Genomic DNA, 26,804 nt, shown 5'->3' with positions numbered 1-26,804 from the left:
TGTCATGGATGCAATAACATTTCGCTATCTCATTAGTTTTGTTGTCCATGAAAAGCTTAAAATGCATTTAATGGATGTGGTTACAGCCTACCTTGCAAAGTTAATAATGAAATATACATGAAAATTCCTGAAGGATTTAAAATGCATGATGCATATAATTTAAAGTGCCAAAATATATTTTCAATCAAATTGCAAAGATCTTTATATAGTCCAAAGCAATCAGAACAAATGTGGTATAACCACCTTAGTGAGTATTTATTAAAGGAAGATTATATAAATGATCTTATTTGTCCATGTATATTTATAAAGAAAACAACATCGGAGTTTGTTGTACTTTCCGTAACATAAACCTTATTGGAACTCCTACAGAACTCCAAAAGGAAATTGATTATTTAAAGAATGAATTCGAGATGGAGCAAATAAATCAAGAAAATTATGTCTCGGTTTGCAAATTAAACATTTGGCAAATGAGATTTTTGTTCATCAATCTGCCTACACAAACAAGGTATTGGAACGATTTTACATGGATGGATCACATCCGTTAAATACTCTGATGGTTGTTCAATCACTTGATGTGAATAAGAATTCGTTCTGACCTCAAGAAAAGAATGAAGAGCTTCTTGGTCCCGAAGTACCATATCTTAGCAATTGGTGCATTAATGTATCTTGCTAATACTACAAAGCCTAACATAATTTTTTCAGTTAATGTCTTAGCAAGATATAGCTCTGTTCTTACAAGGAGATATCAAATGCATATTGTGGTATCTAAAAGGGACTGCCGATGAGGGCTTATTTTATGACAATGATTATAGTCCTGATCTTGTTGGTTATGCAGATGATGGGTATTTATCTAACCCACACAAGGTTCGATCTCAAACAGGCTATGTGTTTACGTGTGGAGGCACTGTCATATCTTGGCGATCAACTAGCAATCAATCGTGGCTACTTCATCTAATCATGCTGAGATAATTATTATTCATAAAGCAAGCCGAGAATGTGTGTGGTTGAGGTCTATAATACATTTTATTTGAGAAAAATATGATTGAATGTGACAAACTACCTACAATTTTGTATAAAGACAATGCAGCATGCATAGCCCAATTGAAAGGAGAATTCATAAAAGGAGATAGGACAAAGCACATTTCACCAAAGTTATTTTTCACATATGATTTTCAAAAGAATGGTGATATCAATGTGCAACAGATTCGTTCAAGTGATAATACAACTGATTTGTTTACCAAATCTCTACCGACATCACCCTTCAAGAAGTTAGTGTACAAGATTGTGAGGTGAAGGCTCAAAGATGTGAATTGATGCTCTCATCAGGGGGAGTTAATACACATTGTATTCTTTTTTCCCTTACAAGGTTTTGTCCGGCTAGGTTTTCCTTGCAATATTTTTAACGATGCAACCAAAAGGCGTATTTCTAAACATGTGTACTCATCCTTCACTAGAATTTTGTTCCCACTGATTTTATTTTAGTTAAGGTTTTAACGAATCATATTATTTGTTGAATTGACATTCAAGAAGGAGTGTTATAAATAGAATTGTGTTCTAGGTGAATGTCTATCTTTTAGAGAGTTTGTTACTTTATAGCTAAGTCATTTTCCCCCTATAAATAGAGGGGTTTTATCCAATTGTAATCTCATCATAAAATCAATATAATTCTCTCTTTTATTGTTTTATTCCAGGTTTTATTTTTTGGAATTTAGCCAATTTATGGACTGTTTTTGCCAAATGTAATATTAGGTCAAATATTTATCAATTCTTATTATATGTTGTCGCCCGATGTTATTTTTTTTTTCCACTGAGTATTTAATATTTGTATGAGAATTTCGATTAATTTGGACTCGTAAATCCCATTAAAGGTAGTAGGAAACGGCGCATGTTGGTCGGCAGTCGACAATTGTGGGGTTACCACCAATTCACCCTTCTCCCTTTACCTAGCAAGGATACCATAATTGACGGTGGTGCGCATGATAAATTCATGTCAAAATTAGTTGAATTTTGTGGAGATTTGAGTGTTCTCTCGTACATCGCTTTTAAACAAACGTTTCTTCTTACTTTTCGTTAACCAATTTTCTTTTTGTTTGGTTGGTATGAAAATGATACTTAGGAGCTGTCCCTATAATAAAGAAGTTAAATTCTATTTTGCTATTAATATTGCTTACGTATCGGACCAATTAATAAAAATGTTGAAAGCGCCTTTAGAGTATAAGACAAATGTTTTAGAGAGTTGTACATATATTCTATGAGTGGCCGATGGAATACAAGGATTAGTCACTTACGACAACTAGGGGTGCTGTTTAAGAAAAATCGAATAAACCAAACTCAAATCAAATTAAAACTAAAGTCTAACATGTATTTTGATTGTTATATTTCTTGAAAAAGACAATCACGAATTATTTCTTGTACTTCTTCATCTGGCATGCTAGACTAAGACTGTTCACAAATACATTAATAGACTTGTCCGAGCTACCTCCTTCACTAATTGCTTTCTTAGCCAAGTTCTTCCATTTTCCAGCATTTCTCCTAATCTCATAACTCCTCTTCCCTCCCATTACTTCCTTTAAACAAAACAATAGCTCTTCTCTTCTAACAATCCCAAACTTATCCAACTTAGGCCTCACACCAATTTCCCAAATCTCATCTATAAATTTAGCATCCGTCATTTGATCAGACCATTGTGGCATTGCCACCATTGGCACGCCAAGGCTCAATCCTTCAAGAGTCGAATTCCATCCACAATGAGTCACAAAACAACCAATGGCTTGATTTGCTAGCATTTCTAATTGATTGCACCATGACACAATTAACCCTTTTCCAATTGTGGATTCTATGAATTTTTTTGGCAATTTGCCTTTTTCGGTTTCTCTTACAACCCAAAGGAAATTCATGTTGCTGTCTATTAAAGCATTTGCCATTTCTTCCATTTGTTGTGGTGTGAGTGATACCATGCTGCCAAAAGAAATGTAGATTACTGATTGATTTGGCTTTGTTTTTAGCCATTTGAGACATTCTTCACTAAGTGGTTTCCATAGACTTGCTCCGTACCCTTTGTCACCTTCTATTCTGTTATCTAAATAGGATGATGGCACCATTGGTCCAATTAACCTTGCTGGCCAAATATTTGAAACTCCACTTGCTATCTGAAATTTTGCACGCCAAAAAAAAAATAAAAAAATTAACATCATAAAATACATTCTTTCCTAATTTTTCACTTCTTTTAAGATTAATTTTCTAAAGCCAAAGGTATTTTTTTTTACCATGGCTTACTTGTTCTTCATCTGTTACTATTTTTTTTTTTTTAAATCAACGTTTGAACTTGGTAGCATTCGTGTTATTTACATTTAGTGGCCACTTTTGTGGTATTAATTTAAGAAGTTGGTCAATGTTACAAAATTAGACTCATGATCTGAATTTGATTTTTGAATTTTATACTTCAGACAAGATGGCCACTTTCAAATTTCAAACAAGTGGTTTAATTCTGAAAATGCTTTCTAAATACAAGTTCACAAATGTGACAATTTGTACAAATCAGCCTTTCGTAACATTCTTCATCTAGTTTCTAAAATCTACAGAAGTACTTGTACTAATTTTTTATACAGATATCTAGAAGATTTATTACTTTGATCATTGTAAAAGAATTAGGTGTAGAGAATATACGAAAAACTGAATGGCCCCACAAAAGATCATAAAGTAAAAAGGCAATTACTAACATGTAACTAAATGTATGACGCCCCACTCATTAATAAAGTAGTGGTAGGACATATATTTATAGTATACAGTTTTAGTCTGTACCAAAAATAATAATCTCTTTCCATATTTGAAAACAGTCTAGTTTTATGCAATAATTTATAATGCACACAAAATATATATACTTTATTTTACACTACAAATTTAAAAGGCTTTACCGCTTCTCTTAAACTACATATTCAATCAAATTGATTTAACATAAATTAAAACAGAAGGAGTATTATTTAAGACGTACCTCTCCTTCTAGTTCTTGAAAGGAGTTATCAAAAACCCAATCAGCATTTTCCAAATTAGAGAATTGACTCATTTTCATGGCTAAGTAAGCAGGGTAACTTTCAGGCTCCCTAATAAATCCAGGAACATCAATTGGGTACAAACTAGGCAATCCAGGCAATAACAATGGCTCATTTTCTTCAATCTTCGCCGGCAATGAAAATGTTTTATAATGAATGTGAGCAAAAACTACACAAACAGTGGCTGAATTTGTAAAAAACGCAGCTCCATAAATCCCATGTTTTTTAGCCACATCAAGAGCCCATGGTAAAAACGAATCATAAACAATGCAACTTATCGGATGTGTCGAATTCTTGTAATTTTTTATTATTTCTGATAGAGTTGTTGAACCATTTTCTTTGAATGATTTGAGATATATATCTGCTTTTTGGGCTTGGGAAAAACCACTTTCGTCAAATCCATCAGAAATTGCTTCAACTGAAATGTTGGGTGAATTAATAGACTTGACTGTGTATTTAGTAGTGGCTAAAGTTGCTTTTACACCTTTGGAGTATAAGCGTTTTGCAAATTGGAGAAGAGGGTTAATGTGACCTTGGCTTGGGTAAGGTACAAATATGACATGAGGCTCATTTCTTTTGCCTACCATTTTGGTTTGTGAGAAAGAACAAAGAAAATGAAACTCTTACAACTTAGTTCTATTGTGAGGTGTGTGTGTTTGAAAGAAAATGAAATGTAAACTAAGATTTATAGGCTGCGATAATATGTTGGCATGAGGTCACTGTTTACATAAGGCTAATGACGTTTGCAAATCACACGTAGTGATTTGGGGCCTAAAAGGGTTGGTATTTATTTTGATTTCGATTGAAGTTATTTTCTGGTCTTACGCAAATTCTAAAAGAGTGAAATAGGGTCCCACCATTCATCAATTTCATGGTATTGGTTCAGCATTTTTGTTAAAATTTCGGCTCCAATTTGCTTCCACTTTTGCATGTCGATAGCCTTACAAATCAACAGAGTGACGGATTATGTAGATCTTACTTCCGTTTAGTCATTAAACACCTGAGTTCTAGCTTTTTAATGTTTAGTTATGGGTGAGCGTTCAGTATTTCGGTACGGTATTCGAAAATTACGGTTCGGTATTTCGGTATTCGATATATCAAGTGTGCATACCAAATACTGTACCAAAGTAGTTCGGTATTGTTCGATATCTTCTTGTTTGGTTCGGTATGGTTTCGATACGGTTCGGCATCGTACCATATTTTTGTGAACTAAACAATGCTGAACCAGAAGCGAATCCAGGATTTAAATTTTATGGGTTCAATTTTAATGTTACCCATTATATTTTTAAAGTTATGGGTTCATATCTACGATTTTTACAATTTTAAAAAATTTTTACATATAAATTTTTACTCTGTGTCGAAAGTTATAGGTTCAGTTGAACCCGTAGGTAATGCGCTACATCCGCCTCTGTGCTGAACTACTGAATTCTAATTCATTAGAAAATTTCTAATTGCGTGATAATGAGTATAGCAACAAGAAAATGTGGGCAGTACCTTCACTTCTAATAATTTCTAATAGAAATCACTACATGAGCATAGCAGTAGAATGTGAGTACTTTCTTTATACTTTTCTAATTATAATAATTTCTAATGTTAGGTTGGGGCGTTGGGCTTAATCTTAGTAGGCTACTGGCTAAGGGAAAGAAATAACAAGTTAGAAACTTGGGCTGAAAATTGATAACGGGTTGGGCAGTGAAGGAAGGTGTACTTAAATTATTCGGTATTTTGGTATACCGAAATATCGAAATTTCAATACCGAGGATCGTACCGAAATACCGAATAACTAAAAATCTTATACCGAAATAGTACCGAAATACTGAATAAACCGATATCGAAATACCGAAATAATTCGGTCCGGTTCGGAATTCAGTCTTTCGGCTTTTATGTCTGCCCCTATATTCAGTGTGAGTTGCGTGTTTTATAGGTTCATTATTTAAATTATTATTTTAAAGACCGAACTAAAAGAGATTTGACTTTTAACTGCTTAAGTTGATTTTATTTCAAATTGAGACTTGATGGTATATGCGCACATACTTCTGTCTGACACGTGACAATGAAGTCAAATAAGATATGAGTAAGCAAATAGCTGGCACCGATTACGAATATGTGACCGGTGCTGAGTGAGTTTCAAAAATACTCGAATCGGGGGGAAAACTTGAAAGAAAGATATCGGTTGAGAAAGACAACATTCAATGAGCAACCGTTACAAGAAATATTCGTATTTATTGTTAGCTGCCATAAGAGAGATCTGCGCTAAGAGAAGGAGGGAGAAGAAGAATCTAGAAGAGAGGAAATGAGAGAAGAGCAATTTTCATTTTTGAAAGAGAAGCTATGTTAAACTGTACAGCTGACTAATATTTATAACAAACTCAACTAACTATTAACTAACTCACTAGCTATGGTTTAGCATTTACACTTTATAAATAAACTAGTGGTAACCATGTTGATTAACACTCCCTCTCAAGCTGATGGTTGATACAGATTCTTCAACCCTAGCTTGTTCAGCAAATGTACATGTTGAGCTCTTCACAATCCTTTTGTAAGTATATCTGCCAGTTGATCCTCATGTTGACATACTCAGTTTTTAGCATCCTTAGACTTAGCTTTTCCTTTACAAAGTGACAGTCTATATCAATATGTTTTGTTCTTTCATGGAAGATTGGATTTGCTGCAATTTGGATTGCAGCTTTACTATCACATACCAAGTTTATAGGAAGTTTAACCTTGACACCAAGTTCACTGAACAGTCCTACCGGCCAGGTAACTTCTGCTGCACATGAAGCCATACTTATAAACTCAGCTTCATTAGAGCTCCTAGACACAGTACTCTGCTTCTTAGACTTCCAGGATATAAGAGCACTTTCAAACTTTACCAAGTACCCTGTAACTAACCTTCTAATTTGTATACATGCTCCCCAATCTGAGTCACAAAAAGCACTTAGTTGATCTGAAGATTTTGCAGGCAAGAAGAGACCTAAGCCAGGAGCTTCTTTTATGTATCTTACAACTCTCAGTGCTGCTTCCATGTGAGACCTATTAGGACAATGCATATACTGGCTGAGAACTTAAACCACCAAAGCAATGTCAGGCCTTGTCATAGTAAGATACAGCAGTCTTCCAATGAGTCTTTGATAAGCACCAGGATTGTCAAGATTTTCATCTGTTTGGACATTGTCATTTTTGAAGTGATTGTCATACTCTACTGAAGTTAGCTTCTGATTCAGTTCTAGTGGTGTTCCAACTGGCTTTGCACCACTTAAACCAGACTCAGAAACGAACTCTAATGCATAATTTCTTTGGCATATAAAAATCCCTCTTTTGGATCTTGCAAACTCAATTCCTAAGAAGAATTTGAGCTCACCTAGATCCTTCATTTTGAATTTCTTCATAAGATTTGATCTAGTACTGCATAATAGTTTCTGACTGTTCCCAGTGATAACAAGGTCATCAACATAGACCAAAATGACAACAATATCATCTCCATCTTTCTTTGTGAACAAAGAATAATCATAATAACTATGTTGAAATCCCATGTTGAGTAGAGCTTCTGTCAGCTTCATATTCCACTGCCTAGGTGCCTGCTTAAGTCCATAGAGTGACTTATGCAGTTTGCAGATCTTCTTAGACTCCCCCTGTCTGGCAAACGCCTCAGGCAACTCCATGTAAACTTCCTTAGTGAGATATCCATTTAGAAAGGCATTGTAAACATCCATCTGGAAGATCATCCACTGTCTTGAAGCAGCTAAAGCAATAACAGATCTAACAGTTACAATCTTGACCACAAGAGAGAAAGTCTCTCCATAGTCCAGTCCTTCCTTCTAGTTGTAGCCTTTGGCTACTAGCCTAGCTTTAAATCTTTCCACTTCACCAGAGGCTTTGTATTTGATTTTGTAAACCCACTTGCACCCAATGGGAGTCTTCCCTGGAGGCAAATCAACAACACTCCAAGTTTGATTATCTTCAAGAGCTTCAATTTCCAACTTCATTGCTGCTATCCACTGAGGATCAAATGTAGGTTCTTTGAAGGAAGTTAGTTCTGAGTGAGCTGAATAAGCTGCAAGGACCTATTTGTATGATGGAAAAATAGAGGAATAATCTACATAGGAGGATATAGGGTAGGCACAGCTGGAGCCTTTGGAGGTAGTGACATAATCTTGCAGCCAGAGAGGAGGCTTGCTTGGTCTAGAGGACCTTCTTTGTTCAGTAGGAGGCTCAGCAGCTCGTGGAGAAAGTGCAGGCACAGTCTGAGGGACAATAGGAAAGGGATCACTAGTAGGTGGAATCATAGAAGCAGCTTCTTCTGAGTTTGTTGTGGGAGGAGGATCTCTTTGAGATACATCTGGAGGCATCTAGTCTGAACTGAGGTTAGTAGGAAACTCTATTGCTGGTGATGCAGAAGTATAGGAAGGAATATTGCTTAGAGCATAGCAAGTTTGGGACAGGAAATATAGAACTTCCAGTAGTTGTGACATGCTTAAAAGGAAAAACGGAAAAGGGCCAAAACTATCCCCTATCGTTTGCTAAATGGTTTATAAATAGCCTCCGTCCATCTATCCGTTCAAAAAAATACACTCCATCCATCTATCCATTCAAAAAAACACACGAACTTAATTTTATTAACAAAAATACTCCCGCGACTAATGGCAGAACTGGTGGGTCTTTCATTTAATGATGTGGCAATTGTTAATTGGTCCACGTGGCATTATTGACAAAGAATCAAATATAGGTCTTATTTTTACCCATTTACCTGGTCCGGCCCTATTTATTTGACCCGCCTAATTATTTTCTTTCTTTTTCTTTGCCTTTTTTCCTCTTTTTTTCCTTATCACCGAGCATACCCACTCTCATCCACTCTCATCTCACAAAGAATTTTTAGCGTTTCTTTGTTGAAACAAATCTTTCTTTGTGTTTGAAAATATAGCTTTGGCTTTCAATTCATGGCTCTTTGTCCTCCTCTTCTTCTTCTTATGAACATCCCAAAGGTAACCCTTTACTCTCTTTTTTTACCTTTTATAGATTCAATCTTTATCCTAGAATGTGATAATTTCAAGCTTTTTAGCACCTTGGTTTTAATTTTCTTGTGTGCTTGTATCAGTTATATGTAGTTATTTTTCTCTGTTATTTCGTGGCTCTTTTGTCTTCTTATGAACAATCCAAAGATTTCCATTACTTGTCCCTTTCAAAGTTTCAATATTTCTCCTAGATTTGATTGATATATTTGGACAATTTTTGCATTTGGGCTCAATTTTTTTGTTTAAGATTTTTGGTTTGTTTTGATCCTTGTCTTCTTACTTAACAACCCAAATGTATCTGTTGATTTTCCATTTAAGAGTTTCAATACTTATTCTGAGTTTTATTGGAGAAATTTTAGAATCTGGTTTGAATTTCGGGTTATTTGATTTTGGGTTTATCTATTCTTTAACTAATTTGTTATTGTGTGTATGTAGTGTCCCAATTGGAGAAGAAGAAAGGGGGAGATCAGATGATTGGGAATGGGTGTGATAGATACTACCATTTTTGTAAATGGGTCGGATAAGGTAAATGGGTTGAAATAATATCCATTTTTTATTCCCGCCAAAGATTTTCACGTGGCCCAATTAAAAATCGCCACGTCATTAAATGAAACACCCACCAGTTCTGCCATTAGTCGCGTGGGTATTTTTGTTAATAGAATTAACTTCGTGTATTTTTTTTGAACGGATAGATAGACGGAGTGTATTTTTTTGAACTGATAGATGGACGGAGGGTATTTATAAATCATTTAGCAAACGATAGGGATAGTTTTGGCATGAATGTCAACATTCTTGTTAACCATGAATGTTTTTGAGTGCAAAGTATACATCAAATAACATTTCTCAGTGGAAGAATATCTTAGAAATACAGCAGGTACTGCTCTAGTGAGAATTTATCTTGTATCTGGGGACAAGTTGCATAACACAAGCAGCCAAAGACTTTGAGATGAGACAATGAAGGGGGATGCAAATAAAGCATCTCAAATGAGGATTTGTATCCAACAACCTTAGAAGGGAGTTTATTGAGCAAATACACTGTAGTAGTAACACATTCTTGTAACGACCCGGCCGACAGTTTTAAAAATTTATGCCCCGATCCACTATTAACTACTTTTTTCGTGTTTATTTCTGCTATTTTGATTCGCCGGGATGTTTGGTTTTGAGTTTCGGAGTGCTTTGGGACACCTAGTCCCCAAATGAGAGCTTAAGCTTTAAAATTTGGATCGTAGTCAGAGCAGTATGGAGACGGCCTCGGAATGGAATTCCGTCGGTTTCTTTAGCTCTGTTGGGTGATTTCGGGCTTAGGGGCATGTTCGGATTGTGTTTTGGAGGTCCGTACCTTATTTAGGCTTGAAATACCGAAAATCGAATTTTTGAAGTTTCTGGTTCGATAGTGAGATTTTTGGATATCGGGCGAAATGGGATTTCTAAAGTTTTAGAAGCTCCTTAGTGTTGAATGTGACATTCTTGCAAAATTTCAGGTCATTCGGACGAGGTTTGATAGACTTTTTGATCGAAAGCATAATTTGAGAGTTTTGGAGTTCTTAAACTTGGATTCGTTGTTTAATTGGTGTTTTGATGTTGTTTTGAGCATTATGAAGATTGGAACAAGTTTTAATGATGTTTTAGGATTATTTGGCATATTTGGTTGAGGTCTCGGGGGCCTCAGGTGTGTTTCGGATGCTCAACGGGTCATTTTTGGAACTTAGAAATTGCAGAAAAATGTTGCAGCAGTCAGTTCTAGTTTCCTTCTTCGCGTTCGCGAGTGGGGTCTCGCGTTTGCGAAGAGGAGCTGTGGCTGGTGAGGAATTAATGATTCACATTCACGAAGGAGATCCCGCATTCGCGAGGCTATGGGACCTTGTGCCTACGCATTCGCGAAGGCAGTCTCGGGTTCGCGTAGGAGAAGAGAAATGATCATCGCGTTCGTGGCTCAGGCATCATGTTTGCAAAGAGGGAAACTGGCTAGTGGAACTTTACTGCATCGCATTCACGACCGTTGTCTCGTGTTCGCGAAGAAGAACGCGCCTGGGCAGAATGTTTAAGCTTAGAATCGAGGGTTTAGCCATTTTTGTGAAAACTAGAGCTTGGGAGCTCGGATTTGAGCGAGGTTTTGAAGGATTTTCAGAGCTATCAATTGGGTAACGATTCTTAACTCTTTTTTGCTTGTAACCCATTAATCTAAATATGAATTCATCATTTAATTTCAGAATTTGTATGAAAATTGGGGGAAAGTTCTTAGACCAAAACTTCGAGTTTTGATTGGGGATTTGATATTGGATTTGGATAATTTTGGTATGGTTAGATTCGTGAGAGTATAAGGATCTTGAAAATGTAAATTTTACCAGATTCCGAGACGTGGGCCCGAGAGGCGTTTTGGTCATTTTACCTAATTTTGCATATTAGCTTAGAATCTATTTGTAGAATCAATTGCTTGAAGTGTTATTTACATTATGCAATTGAATTGAATAGATTTAGGCCATTTGGAGTCGAGTACTCGTGGCAAGAACGTGGTTTCAGGTTGATTTTGAGTTGGTTCGAGGTAAGTGGCTTGCCTAACCTTGTGTGGGGGAACTCCCCTTAGGATTTGGTATTATTGATATTTGAAATTCCTTGTACGTGAGGTGACGAGTGCGTACTTGTGCTAATTGTTGAAAAATCCATTTTTTCTTTAAGTAATTTTAATTGTGTTTCTTTTCTTGTTTATACTACTTGCAATTTAAGTCTGTTGTTAGCTTGGGGAAGCATGTCTAATTGCTTTACTTGCTCAAACTGCCTTATTTGGATTACGTGCAGCATTCTAGGCTAGAAATACCTGTTTTACCTTGGTATGGAGTTTGAATTGAACTGTGTATTCCTCTTGTTGTTGCTGTGTGTTTACTTTGGGACTACGGGATGGTATCCCGGGAGATCCCCCTATATGTTTACTTTGGGACTATGAAACGGTATTCCGGGAGATCCTCCTGCACATTTACATTAGAACTACGGGACTGCACCCGGTAGATTCCTCCTATACTGAGTATTTACATTTGGGACAACGGATCGGTATTCCGGGAGATCCCCTCGCATTATGAGTTAGACTACGGGATGGTATCCCAGAAGATCTACTGGATATTTATATTTGGGACTACATGACAGTATCCTGGGAGATCCCAAGTTGTTATTTGTGTGTTGAGTTGTATTTCTATATGTGTTTACCTTGCCTCTGTAGTAGTTGTTGTTGTTATTTCTATTCTGTGTTACTCCTTACTGTTGCACTTATTATATGGTCTTATTTTTACACTGTTATACCTTGTATTTCATTTAACCTCAGTAGGGCCCTGACTTTCCTCGTCACTACCCGACCAAGGTTAGGCTTCGCACTTACTGAGTACCGTTGTGGTGTACTCATTCCCTTTGTGCGCATGTTTTTCATGTGCAGATCCAGGTACTTCCACTCAGTCTTATCATCCTTGAGGTGAGGCCCTTCTGTAGAGACTTCGAGGTATATCTGCCGCGTCCGCAGACCGAGAAGTCCCTTTTCTAACTTTCTGTAATATTATAGCCCTTCAGTATTTTCCTTTTTGTTAGACATTTCTGGAGTTAGAGCTTCTTATGTATCTCTTAGATTGTGATTCATGGGAATCCGAATTTTGGAAAGTGTTAGGTTGAGATTCTTGTACTGTTATGTTCCAAGCGGCATCTTAAATACTATTTCATTTTCTTATTTCGGTTTTATATTATTTTCTTTCCGCAAATTGTTTCTTTTCCACATTTGTTAGGCTTACCTAGTCGTAGAGACTAGGTGCCGTCATGATAGTTCACGGAGGGCGAACTGGGGTCCTGATGAGTTGGTATTAGAGCTCTAGGTTCATAGGAGTCATGAATCATAAATCATTTTATTAGAGTCTCGTGGATCGGTACGGAGACGTCTGTACTTATCTGCGAGAGGCTATGTAACTGTTAGGAAAATTCCACTTCATTTGATTTCCTTGTCGTGCAAGATTTTTATGTCACAACTCTAAACTTCTATCTTCTATTCTCTCTTAGATGGTGAGGACAGGTGCTACCCGAGATGATCAGGCACCCGCACCTCCTACTGCTGCAACCAGAGGCCGGGGCCGGGGTAGAGGCCGAGGACGCGCACGTGGTGCAGCCAGAGCACCCACGCGAGCTGCCATCGAGGTACCACCAGCAGTTCCAGCTGGAGTCCAGGCACCTGATACGCCTACTGCTACTACAACTCCAGCTCTTTAGGAGACTCTTACGTAATTCATGAGAATGTACACCACTCTGGCTAAGGCAGGGTTGCTTCCTTTTGCTGCAGCCACATCTCAGGCCGGGGAAGGAGCACAGACTCCCCCCGCCCGCACTCCTGAGCAGCGAGTGCAAGTTGATCAGGTCCCAAAGATTATTCTTATACCGCCTGCAGTCACAGCTCAGTCCGAGGACAGGGCAGCGGCTTCAGAGGATGAGCAGCGGAGGCTTGAGAGGTTTAAGAAGTATAATCCCCCTGTATTCAGTGGGTTAGCATCAGATGATGCCTTGCGATTTCTGGAGGAGTTTCACTGTATCAACCGCACTATGGGTATATCAGGATCGAGTGGAGTTTCTTTTACTGCCTTCCAACTTCGAGGAGCCGCCTATGAGTGGTGGCGTACCTATGAGTTAGACAGTCCGGATGAGGCAGCTTCACTGACTTGGACTCCGTTTTCAGATATGTTCCTGAGAGAGTTTGGTCCTGAAAGCCTTAGGGACGCATGGCGCGCAGAGTTTGAGCATTTGCGCCAGAGTACTATGATTGTCTTGGAGTATGCTGTCCGTTATACCAGCTTGGCTAGACATTCCCCAGCCTTGGTTTCTACTGTTCGTGAGAGGTTTTGCCGATTTATTGAGGGACTCATTCCCAGCATCAGGTCTAGCATGGCTCGTGAGTTGGAGATGGATATTTCTTATCATCAGGTGGTGAGCATTGCTAGGAGGATAGAGGGTATGCATGCTAGAGAGAGAGAGGAGAGGGAGGCCAAGAGGTCTCGAGAGTCGGGCCATTATTCTAGTGCCCGTGCCCCAGCTGCAGGTCATCATAGTAGGGGTTATATGGGTCGCCCTATTCATTTAGCTCTTCCAGCAGCCAGTAGTATTCCAACTCCTCCTAGGCCTTAGGAGCCTTATTATGCACCTCCAGTATCTAGTGCTCCTCCTGCGCGGGGTGCTTTCAGTGGTCAGTCCAGTTACAACCACCACGTCCTCCCAAAGCTTGTTTTGAATGTGGTGACACATACCATATGGTGAGGGATTGTCCCATACTTAGGAGGGGTGCACCTCTATAGACTTCTTAGCCATAGTGTGCCCCGTATAGTTCTCAGGCTATGATTACAGCACCAGTTGCTCCTCCACTTGCTCAGCCAGCTAGAGGTGGAGGTCAGGGAGGTAGAGGTTGCCCTAGAGGGGGAGGCGAGGCTAGATATTATGCCCTTCCTGCCCGTATCGAGGTTGTTTCCTCCGATTCTATCATCACAGGTATTGTCATGGTTTGTCATAGAGATGCATTGGTTTTATTCGATCCAGGCTCCACCTATTCTTATGTGTCTTCCTATTTTGCCGTATTTGGGTGTACCTCGGGATTCTTTGAGTACCCGTGTTTATGTTTCTACTCCTTTGGGAGATTCTCTTGTTGTGGACCGTGTTTATCGGTCATGCTTGATTGCTCTTAGTGGTTTTGAGACCAGAGCCGATCTGTTATTTCTCAGCATGGTAGATTTTGATGTTATCTTGGGCATGGGCTGGTTGTCGCCCCATTATGCTATTCTTGATTTTCATGCCAAAATCGTGATGCTGGCTATGCCAGGTGTTCCGAGAGTTGAGTGGAGGGGTACCTTAGATCACTCCCAATAGAGTTATTTATTTCCTTAAAGATCAACGAATGGTTGAGAAGGGGTGTGACGTGTATCTAGATTATGTGAGGGATGTTAGTGTTGATACCCCTATAGTTGATTCAGTCCCAGTAGTACGGGATTTTCCTAATGTGTTTCTAGCTGAACTTCCGGTCATGTCGCCTGATAGAGATATTGATTTTGGCATTGATCTGTTGCCGGGAACTCAGCCTATTTCTATTCGTCCGTATCGTATAGCCCCTCCTGAGTTGAAGGATCAGTTACATAAATTGTTTGATAAGGTTTTTATTTGGCCCAATGTATCTCCTTGGGGTGCACCTGTCTAGTTTGTGAAGAAAAAGGATGGTTTTATGCGTATGTGTATTGATTATCTCTAGTTGAACAAAGTTACAGTGAAGAACCATTATCCTTTGCCTTGTATTGATGATCTATTTGACCAGCTTCAGGGCGCACAGGTGTTTTCTAAGATTGACGTATGCTTAGGTTACCATCAGTTGAAGATTCGGGAGCCAGATATTTCGAAGACTGCTTCAAGACTCGGTATGGTCATTACGAGTTCCTTGTTATGTCATTTGGGCTAACCAATACCCCAACAGCATTTATGCATTTGATACACAGTATGTTCCGTCCATATTTTGACTCGTTCGTCATTGTCTTTATTGATGACATTCTGGTGTATTCCCGGAGTCGGGAAGATCATAAGCAGCACCTGAGGACAGTGCTCCAGACTCTAAGGGAAAAGAAGTTATATGCTAAATTCTCGAAATGTGAGTTTTGGTTGGATTCCGTGGCATCCTTAGACCACGTGGTATCGAGTGAGGGTATTCAGGTGGATCCGAAGAAAGTAGAAGCAGTGTAGAGTTTTCTCAGACCATCTTCAGCTATAGAGATCCATAGTTTTCTTGGCTTGGCGGGTTATTACCGTCGTTTTGTTGAGGAGTTTTCATCGATTGTAGTCCCTATGACCAGGCTGGCCCAGAAGGGTGCTCCGTTCTAGTGGACGGAAGAGTGTGAGGCAAGCTTTCAGAAGCTCAAGATATCTTTGACTAAAGCCCCAGTTTTGATATTGCCTACAGGTTTGGGGTCTTATACTGTCTATTGTGATACCTCGAGGATTGGTCTTGGAGCGAGTTTGATGCAGGACGGTAGGGTGATTGTCTACGCGTCTAGACAGTTGAAGGTACATGAGAAGAATTATCCTGTCCATGATCTCGAGTTAGCTTCCATTGTTCACGCCCTGAAGATCTGGCGTCATTATTTGTATAGTGTTCCTTTTGAGATTTATACTGATCATCGGAGCTTACAGCACTTGTTCAAGCAAAAGGATCTAAATTTGTGCTAGAGGAGGTGGTTAGAGTTGTTGAAAGACTATGATATTACTATTTTGTATCACCCGGAAAAGCCAATGTGGTGGCCGATGCTTTGAGCCGCCCGACGGATAGATTGGCTTATTTACCAGTATCGGAGAGGCCTATGATGATGGATGTTTAGGACTTAGCCAACCAGTTTGTGAAATTGGATATTTTGGAGCCTAGTCGGGTTCTAGCTTGCGTGGTTTCTCGGTCTTCATTATTTGATCGTATTAGGGAGAGTCAGTTTGATGACCCTCATTTGCTTGTCCTCAAGGACAAGGTTCAGCATGGTGATGCCAGAGATGTGACTATTGGTGATGATGGGGTATTGAGGATGCATGGTCAGATTTGTGTACCCAATGTTGATGGGCTTCGGGAGTTTATTCTAGAGGAGGCCCATAGTTCGCGGTATTCCATTCATCTAGGTGATGCGAAGATATAGCAAGATTTGAGGCAGCACTATTGGTGGAGGCGGATGAAGAAAAATATAGTTGGGTTTGTAGCTCGGTGCCTCAATTATCAGCAGGTGAAGTATGAGCACTAGAGACCGGGTGGGTTGCTTCAGTAGATAGAGATTTCGGAGTAGAAGTGGGAGCGGATCACCATGGACTTTGTAGTTGGGCTCCCACAGACTTTGAGGAAATTTGATGCCATTTGGGTGATTGTGGATCGGCTGACCAAGTCCGCGCGTTTTATTCCTGTGTGTACTACCTATTCTTTGGAGCGGTTGGCGAAGATTTATATCCGGGAGATTGTTCATCTGCATGGTATTCCAATTTCCATCATTTCAAACAGAGGTACTCAGTTCACATCACGGTTCTGGAGGTTCGTACAGCATGAGTTGGGTACTCGGGTGGAGTTGAGTATAGCATTTCACCCTCAGACGGACGGGCAGTCCGAGCGCACTATTCAGATTCTTAAGGATATGCTTCGTGCGTGTGTGATTGAGTTTTGAGGGTCTTGGGATTAGTTCTTGCCATTGGCAGAGTTTGCCTAGAATAACAACTATTGGTCCAGCATTTAGATGGCACCGTATGAGGCTTTATATGGTAGGCGGTGTAGATCCCCGGTGGGTTAGTTTGAGCCGGGTGAGGCTAGATTATTGGGCACCGACTTAGTTCAGGATGCTTTGGAGAAGGTTAAGGTGATTCAGGATAGACTTCGCACAGCCCAGTCCAGACAGAAGAGTTATGCAGACCGGAAGGTTCGTGATGTTTCCTATATGGTTGGAGAGTGGGTTCTGCTTCGGGTTTCGCCTATGAAGGGCGTTATGAGATTTGGGAAGAAAGGGAAGTTGAATCCGAGGTTTATTGGCCCTTTTGAGATATTGAGGCATGTTGGGGAGGTTGCTTATGAGCTCGCCTTACCTCCCAGCTTGGCAGTGGTTCATCCGGTATTTCATGTTTTGATGCTCCAGAGGTATCACAGTGATCCATCGCACATGTTGGATTTCAGTTCAGTTTAGTTGGACAAGGATCTATCTTATGTTGAGGAACCAATGGCAATATTGGACAGGCATGTTCGAAAGCTGAGATCAATGAACATTGCATCAGTGAAGGTTCAATGGTGGGGTCAGCCGGTCGAGGAGGCAACGTAGGAAACTGAGCAGGATATGCGCAACCGTTACCCTCATCTTTTTACTACTTTGGGTATGTCTCTATGCTCGTTCGAGGACGAATGAATGTTTAAGTGTGGGAGAATGTAATGACCCGGCTGGTCGTTTTAAGAATTTATGCCCTAATCTCCTATTAACTGCTTTCCCCGTGTTTGTTTTTGCTATTTTGATTCGTCGGGATTTTTGGTTTTGAGTTTCGGAGTGTTTTGGGACACTTAGTCCCTAAATGAGAGTTTAAGCTTTAGAATTTAGACCGTAATCAGAGCAGTGTGAAGACGGCCTCAGAATGGAATTCCGTCAGTTCCGTTAGGTGATTTCGGGCTTAGGGGTGTGTTCGGATTGTGCTTTGGAGGTCCGTAACTTATTTAGGCTTGAAATGCCGAAAGTCAAATTTTTGAAGTTTCCGGTTCGATAGTGAGATTTTGATATCGGGGTCGGAATGGGATTCCGGAAGTTGAAGTAGCTCTGTAGTGTTGAATCTGATGTTCTTGCAAAATTTCAGGTCATTTGGACGAGGTTTGATAGACTTTTTGATCGAAAGCGTAATTTGAGAGTTTTTGGAGTTCTTAGGCTTGGATCCGTTGTTTAATTGGTGTTTTGAGCTTTCTGAAGATTGGAACAAGTTTTAATGATGTTTTAGGATTGGTTGGCATGTTTGGTTGAGGTCCCGGGGGCCTCGGTTGTGTTTCGAATGCTCAACGGGTCATTTTTGGAAATTAGAAATTAAAAAAAATGTTGCAACAGTCAATTCTGGTTTCCTTCTTCGCGTTCGCGAAGAGAAGCTGGGGCTGGTGAGGAATTAACGATTCGCATTCGCGAGGCTGTGGGACCTTGTGCCTACGCATTCGCGAAGGCAGTCTCGCGTTTGCGTAGGAGAAGAGAAATGATCATCGTGTTCGCAGCTTGGGCATCACATTCGTGAAGAGGGAGAATGGCCAGTGGAACTTTAGTGCATCGCATTCGCGATAGTTGTCTCGCGTTCACGAAGAAGAATGCGACTGGGCAGAATGTTTAAGTTCAATATCGAGGGTTTAGCCATTTTATTGAAAACTAGAGCTTGGGAGCTCGGATTTGAGCGAGGTTTTGAGGGATTTTCAGAGATATCGATTGGGTAAAGATTCTTAACTTCTTTTTGCTTGTAACCCATTAATCTAAACATGAATTCATTACTTAATTTTGGAATTTGTATGAAAATTGGGGGAAAGTTCTTAGACCATAAATTCGAGTTTTGATTGGGTATTTGACATTGGACTTGGATAAGTTTGGTATGGTTAGACTCGTGAGAGTATGAGGATTCTAAAAATGTAACTTTTTTTTCCTGATTCCAATACGTGGGCCCGAGGGACATTTTGGTTATTTGACCTAATTTTGCGTATTAGCTTAGAATTTGTTTGTAGAATCAATTGCTTGAAGTGTTCTTTACATTATGCAATTGAATTGAATAGATTTGGGTCATTTGAAGTCGAGTACTCGTGGCAAGAACGTGGTTTCAGGTTGATTTTGAGTTGGTTCGAGGTAAGTGGCTTGCCTAACCTTGTGTGGGGGAACTCCCCTTAGGATTTGGTATTATTGATATTTGAAATGCCTTGTACGTGAGGTGACGAGTGCGTACTTGTGCTAATTGTTGAAAAATCTAGTTTTTCTTTAAGTAATTATAATTGTGTTTCTTTTCCTGTTTATACTACTTGCAATTTAAGCCTGTTGTTAGCTAAGGGAAGCATGTCTAATTGACTTAATTGCTTTACTTGCTCAAACTGCCTTATTTTGGATTACGTGCAACATGCTAGGCTAGAAATACCTGTTTTACCTTGGTAGGGAGTTTGAAATGAACTGTGTATTCTTCTTGTTGTTGCTATATGTTTACTTTGGGACTACGGGACGGTATCTCGGGAGATCCCCTGCATGTTTATTTTGGGACTACAGAACGGTATTTTGGGAGATCCCCCTGCATATTTACATTGGAAATATGGGACTGGACCCGGTAGATTCCCTCTGTACTGAGTATTTGCATTTGGGATTACGGATCAGTATTTCGGGAGATCCCCTCGCATTATGAGTTGGACTACAGGACGGTATCCCAAGAGATCCACTCGATATTTATATTTGGGACTACAGGACAGTATCCTGGGAGATCCCCGGTTGTTATTTCTGTGTTGAGTTGTATTTCTCTTTGTGTTTACCTTGCCTCTATAGTAGTTGTTGCTGTTCTTTCTATTCTGTGTTACTCCTTACTGTTGCACTTATTATACTGTCTTATTTTACACTGTTATACCTTGTATTTCATTTAACCTCAGTAGGGCCCTGACTTTCCTCATCACTACCCGACCGAGGTTAGGCTTGGCATTTACTGAGTACTTATGTGGTGTACCCATGCCCTTTCTGCACATGTTTTTCATGTACAGATCCAGGTACTTCCACTCACTCTTATCATCCTTGAGTCGAGGCGCTTCTGTAGAAACTTCGAGGTATATCTGTCGCGTCTGTAGACCGAGGAGTCCCTTTCAATCTTTTTGTAATAGTATAGCCCTTCAGTATTTTCCTTTTTGTTAGAAATTTCTGGAGTTAGAGCTTCTTATGTATCTCTTAGCTTGTGATTCATGGGGTTCTGGATTTTGGAAAGTGTTAGGTTGAGATTTTTGTACTGTTATGTGCCAGGCAGCATCTTAAACACTATTTCATTTTGTTATTTCGGTTTTATATTATTTTCTTTCCGCAAATTATTTCTTTTCCGTATTTTTTAGGCTTACCTAGTCGTAGAGACTAGGTGCCATCATGATAGTTCACGGAGGGCGAACTGGGGTCGTGACAATTCTCCCCAAAATTTCAAAGGTACATCAGCTTGAAATCTGAGGGATCTAGCCACTTCAAGAATGGTTCTGTGCTTTCTTTCTGCTACCCCATTCTGTTGGGGTGTATAGACACAGCTACTTTGATGAAAAATACCAAGAATTGAAAGTAAAGTCTTAAATTCAGTACTAAAAAACTCACTTCCATTATCAGTTCTGAGAAACTTTACAGTAGTAGAAAACACATTTTTTACTTAACTAAGAAAACTTCTTAGAACTACTATAGCTTCTGACTTAGATTTTAGCAAGAAAATCCAAGTGTACCTTGTGTAGTCATCAACCAAGGTGACAAAATATCTCTTACCATCATGTGTGGGTACTCTGTAGGCCCCCCATATATCACAATGCATTAGCTCAAATGTTGTTTTTGTAGTTGTATTGCGTAGCTCAAAGGGTAGCTTGGTTTGCTTTGCTACTGGGCACACAGTGCAGTGATAAGAATAACTTGTTGTGAGTTTGCTGAGTTCTTCTACTTTATTTATTATATCTAAAGGGGCATGTCCTAACCTTCTATGCCACAAAATACTAGAAAGAAAATTACTAGAAGAAATTGACATAGAGTTTAATGTGTTAGTACACTTATTTGTTGCCTGATATAAGTCTTGCTTTGGATTACCTTCATGTACTATATTTTTCTCTACCAATCCCCTTCACCTGACCACTGAAGAGGTCCTGAAAAATGCAAAAATCGGGAAAGAATCCAACCATACACTTTAGTTCCTTAGTGAGCTTTGAGACTGACAATAAGTTGAACTTAAATTCAGGTATGTATAGAACATTAGAAATTTCTGGATTACTTAGTATAGATATACAGCTTGTGTGAGACACTAACACAACATTTCCAGTGGGTAAATGTACTTTGTTTGCTTCTGTACTTGGAAGAGGTCTATGAGTATGCAACATCTCTAAACATGAAGTCATATGATTTGAAGGCCAGTGTCAACTATCCATTTACTATTGACACATTGAGACATAAAAGCATTCATATGACTTAGAATACTTGCTGCAGCAACTTTGTTGGATAAATCTGATCCTTTTGAGCTTCCTCTATCGAGCAGTTGAATAATTTGCTGATATTACTCAGGAGTGAAAATAGGTGCTGGATGTGGCATCTGCTAGAAAGCATTAGACTGATTCATCTATTGTGTAGCACTTGAACTAGGTGATCCAGTGGTAGAAGGAGTCATGCTGCCACCTGAAGATTCTGCATTCCCTACACAATTAGCATGATGTACTGTACTAGCTCCTTTTCTTTTGGCTTTGAAATCAGTGGGAGACCCAACCAACCTGTAATAATTTTTCTTTTTATGGCCCTTGTAGTGACAATATTCAAACTGAACTTGATTCCTTTTAGGCCTATAGTTTCCAACATTGTTCATATTCTTGTTGCTATATAGGGCAGCATTCTCCAAGGCTTCAGTGACCTGAGCAACTTGTGTTGTGCTTGTGAGATTCCTTTAACTTTCCTGATCTACTAGAAAGGAGTAAGCCTTGTTTATACTAGGCAGGGGAGACATCATCATAATTTGGCTTCTAGACTGAGAATAGGACTCATTCAGTCCAGTGAGGAAATGAAGAAGCTTTTGATACTCAAAGTGTCGAGCATATTGTTTAGATTCAGGACAAGGACAACCAGGACAGGGCATAAGAGTATCAAACTTATCCTATAGCTCTCTATGCCTTGAGAAATAGTCAGTCATAGTTCCTTGGGTCAGGGTAGGAACTTCTCTATGCAGATAGAGTATTCTCGAGCCATTTACTTTATCAAACCTCTCCTTCAAATCTTCTCAAACTTTATGAGCACTAAAAATATACAACACACTACTCAACAATCCTGGTATAACAACATTCATTATCCATGAGAGAACTATAGCATTGACTTTCCCCCACAGATCATGAAGCTCAGGTTCAAATTTACACTTAGGAAATCTCCCATCAACAAAACCTAGTTTACTTTTCCCTAGCAAACATATTCTCATTGCACGACTCCACAAGGCATAATTGTCTGATCCAATTAATTGAAGAGAGATCAGAGAGCTACCTGGTATGTTTGTTGGTTGCAAATACAAGGAGTGATTGTGATCGATGATGGGAAAAGCAGCAGTTTTAGCTATGAAATTATCAGTAGTGGTTGTTACGCCAACTCGCTCATCTTCAATTGCCATTGTCGAATGAAAAAAGCTTCGAAATAAACAATTCACAAACCCTAGCTTCAATCAAACGTTACTCTGGCTCAATTCAGCTCTCAATTGCGGAATTGAAGTAACAAGGAAGAGGACTTGATCTACTCAGGAAGAAGACTTGATATGCTCGCAATTCTCTTAGATCTCAACTGGTGGCTCTGATATCATGTTAGCTGCCATGAGAGAGATCTGAGCTAAGAGGAGGGAGAAGAAGAATCTAGAAGAGAGGAAATGAGAGAAGAGCAATCTTCATTTCAGAAAGAGAAGCTATGTTCAAACAGTATAGCTGACTGGTATTTATAACAAACTCAACTAACTATTAACTAACTCACTAACTATGGTTTAGCATTTACACTTTATAAATAAACTAGTGGTAACCATGCTGATTAACATTTATACTCAATAATATTATTATATCAGTCCTCCTGAGTTTAGAAGTTACTATAATTTATCTCAATGCAATTATTTCGATACTAGAGAAAAGATATCTAAAGAATTTATATACAACGTGGGTATAATATGTTTACTCACGACTCCTTTTTGTTTGATCTGATTATTCTTATTGTAGAACATACGATGTTTTTTAGCATACGAATAATAAAGAGGATTTTTTGAAACCACCATTGTTTAGTGGCTATTAACTTCCAATAGCTACAATACATTATTATTTTCTATAGCTACTATTTAGTTGTTATGTGACTGTATTTGCAGTAGCAGAATTCGCCTAAAAAATAGTAGAGTCCAATTGTGCGGCTGTATTCACACAATTCTCTTAAAAATAGGGGAATCCGGCTATTTAAAATTGGAAAGAGAATCAATTAACGTGTATCACTCCTAACTTAACTCAACAAAATTAATTCTATATAAATTACACTACTACGCAACTGTATTCGCGCTACTGTATTCATGAATAAAGTAGCGGAATTCGCCTAAAAATAGGGGAATCTAGTTGTGCGACTGTATTCACTGTATTCGCGCAATTCGCTTAAAAATAGGGAAATCCAACTGTTTAATAATGGAAAGAGGATCAATTAATGTGTATCACTCCTAATTTAACTCAACAAAATCGATTCTACATAAATTATGCTGCTACGCGACTGTATTCGTTGTATTCGCGCTACTGTATTCATGAATACAATAGCAGAATTCGCCTAAAAATAGGAAAATCCAGCTATTTAATAACGGAAAAATAATCAATTAGCGTGTATCACTCCTAATTTAATTCAACAAAATCAATTCTACCTAAATTTTGTTGCTACTGTATTGTATTCCATGTATTCGCGTGACTGTATCCGGTGTATTCACGCTATTGTATTCATGAATACAGTAGCGAAATTCACCTAAAAAATAGGGGAGTCCACTTGTGTGAATGTATTCGTTGTATTCGCGTAATTCGCTTAAAAAGTAGGGGATTCCATCTGTTTAATAATGGAAAGAGGATCAATTAACGTGTATCACTCCTAATTCAACTCAACAAAATTAATTCTGCATAAATTACGCTGCTATGCGGCTGTATTCGTTGTATTCCCACTACTATATTCATTAATACAGTAGCGGAATTCGCCTAAAAATAGGGGAATTCAGATGTTTAATAATAGAAAGATGATCAATTAGCGTGTATCACTCCTAATTTAATTCAACAAAATCAATTTTACATAAATTTTGCTACTATAGTATTGTATTTCATGTATTCGCGCGACTGTATTCGCGCTACTGTATTCATGAACAATAGCAGAATTCGCCTAAAAATAGGGAAATCCAGTTGTGCGACTGTATTCGTTGTATTCATGCAATTCGCTTAAAAATAGGGGAATCCAGTTGTTTAATAACAGAAAGAGGATCAATTAACGTGTATCACTCCTAATTTAACTCAAAAAATCAATTCTACATAAATTATGTTGCTACGCAATTGTATTCGTTGTATTCACGCTACTGTATTTATGAATACAGTAGCGGAATTCGCCTAAAAATAGGAGAATTCAGTTGTTTAATAACAGAAAGATGATCAATTAGTGTGTATCACTCCTAATTTAATTCAACACAATCAATTCTACATAAACTTTGCTGCTAGTATATTGTATTCCATGTGTTCGCACGATTGTATTCGCGCTACTGTATTCATGAATACAGTAGCAGAATTCGCCTAAAAATAGGAGAATCCAGTTGTTTAATAACAGAAAGATGATCAATTAGTGTGTATCACTCCTAATTTAATTCAACAAAATCAATTCTACATAAATTTTGTTGCTAGTATATTGTATTCCATGTATTCGCACGACTGTATTCGCGCTACTGTATTCATGAATATAGTAGCAGAATTCGTCTAAAAATAGAGGAGTCTAGTTGTGCATCTGTATTCGATGTCTTTGCGCAATTCGCTTTAGAAAAAAAGGAGTCCAACTGTTTAATAACGGAAAGAGGATCAATTAACGTGCATCACTCCTAATTTAACTCAACAAAATCAATTCTACATAAATTATGCTGCTACGCTACTATATTAGTTGTATTTGCGCTACTGTATTCACGAATACAATAGCAGAATTCGTCTAAAAAATAGGGGAGTTCAGCTGTTTAATAACGAAAATATGATCAATCAGCATGTATCACTCCTAATTTATTTCAACTAAATCAATTTTACATAAAATTTTGCTACTACTGTATTGTATTTCATGTATTCACGCGACTGTATTTATAAATACAGTGAGGTAATCAAGGAATAGGGTGTATACTTTGTATACTATTCAATTCGACTGTATACATTGTATTCAATTCATAGATATTCACCATATTCATTTTGTCTATATTCAAATAACAAAAAATCACAAAATATAGGGATATTCGGCTGTATTTAAAAAGTACAGACCTTCGAAATACATAAATACCGGTGAAAAAATAATGTATTTATACAAAAACGCAATGTATTTGAGCATATTTATACATAATATAATATACTTATATCATTGTATTTTGTTTACCTTGAAAATGGAATAACAATTAGATTTAATTTTGTGGTTCTAAAAATACGTAATTTATTTTAATGCTAGTTATGTAACGACTCGGCCGGTCATTTTAAGAATTAACGCCTGATCCCCTATTAACTGTCTTCCCCGTGTTTGTTTCTGCTATTTTGATTCGCCGGGATGTTCGGTTTTGAGTTTCGGAGTGTTTTGGGACACTTAGCCTAAATGAGAGTTTAAGTTATAGAATTCGGGTCGTAGTCGGAGTGGTGTCAAGACGACCTCGGAATGGAATTCTGACGATTCCGTTAGCTCCATTAGGTGATTTCGAGCTTAGGGGCATCTTTAGAGTGTGTTTTGGAGGTCTGTAGCTAATTTAGGCTTGAAATGCCGAAAGTTGAATTTTTGAAGTTTCCGGTTCGATAGTGAGATTTTGACCTAAGGGTCGGAATGGAATTCGGAATGTTGGAGTAGCTCCGTAGTGTTGAATGTGATGTGTGTACAAAATTTCAGGTCATTCGGACGAGGTTTGATAGACTTTTTTATCGAAAGCGTAATTTGAGATTTTTTGGAGTTCTTAGGCTTGAATCCATGGTTAATTCGCTATTTCGATGTTGTTTTAGGTGTTTTTAGGATTGGTATAAGTTGGGATAGTGGTATATGACTTGTTCATGCCTTTGATTGAGGACCCGGGGGCCTCGGGATGATTGCGGATGGTTGACGAGAAGTTGAGAGTTAGAGTGTGTAGCTGAAGTTGCTAGATTGTTGTCATAACCGCACCTGCGGATTGGGGACCGCAGGTGCAGAGCCGCAGAAGCGGAAGTGCCCATGCACCTGTGTAACCACAGATGCGGTAGAAGAAGCGCAGGTGCAGCCCTGCCCTTTAAGTGGTTTTTTAGAGATGCGCACCTTGGACC

The 26,804-nt window shown here is 38.6% G+C and overlaps 1 protein-coding gene across 1 annotated transcript; it reads right to left on the bottom strand.

Moving 5' to 3' along the window:
- Positions 1–2,276: 2,276 nt before the first annotated feature.
- LOC104244084 (UDP-glycosyltransferase 74B1) lies at positions 2,277–4,701 on the bottom strand. Its single transcript, XM_009799397.2, has 2 exons — positions 3,992–4,701; positions 2,277–3,149 (listed from the first exon to the last, which is right to left on the bottom strand). The coding sequence occupies exons 1-2, from the start codon at positions 4,634–4,636 to the stop codon at positions 2,403–2,405; spliced, it is 1,392 nt and encodes a 463-aa protein (XP_009797699.1). The 5' UTR covers positions 4,637–4,701; the 3' UTR covers positions 2,277–2,402.
- Between the last annotated feature and the right edge of the window lie 22,103 nt (positions 4,702–26,804).

Source organism: Nicotiana sylvestris, chromosome 10 (assembly GCF_000393655.2).
Source record: "Nicotiana sylvestris chromosome 10, ASM39365v2, whole genome shotgun sequence".
Taxonomy (NCBI): Eukaryota; Viridiplantae; Streptophyta; class Magnoliopsida; order Solanales; family Solanaceae; genus Nicotiana; species Nicotiana sylvestris.
This window is presented reverse-complemented; position numbering and strand designations above follow the sequence as displayed.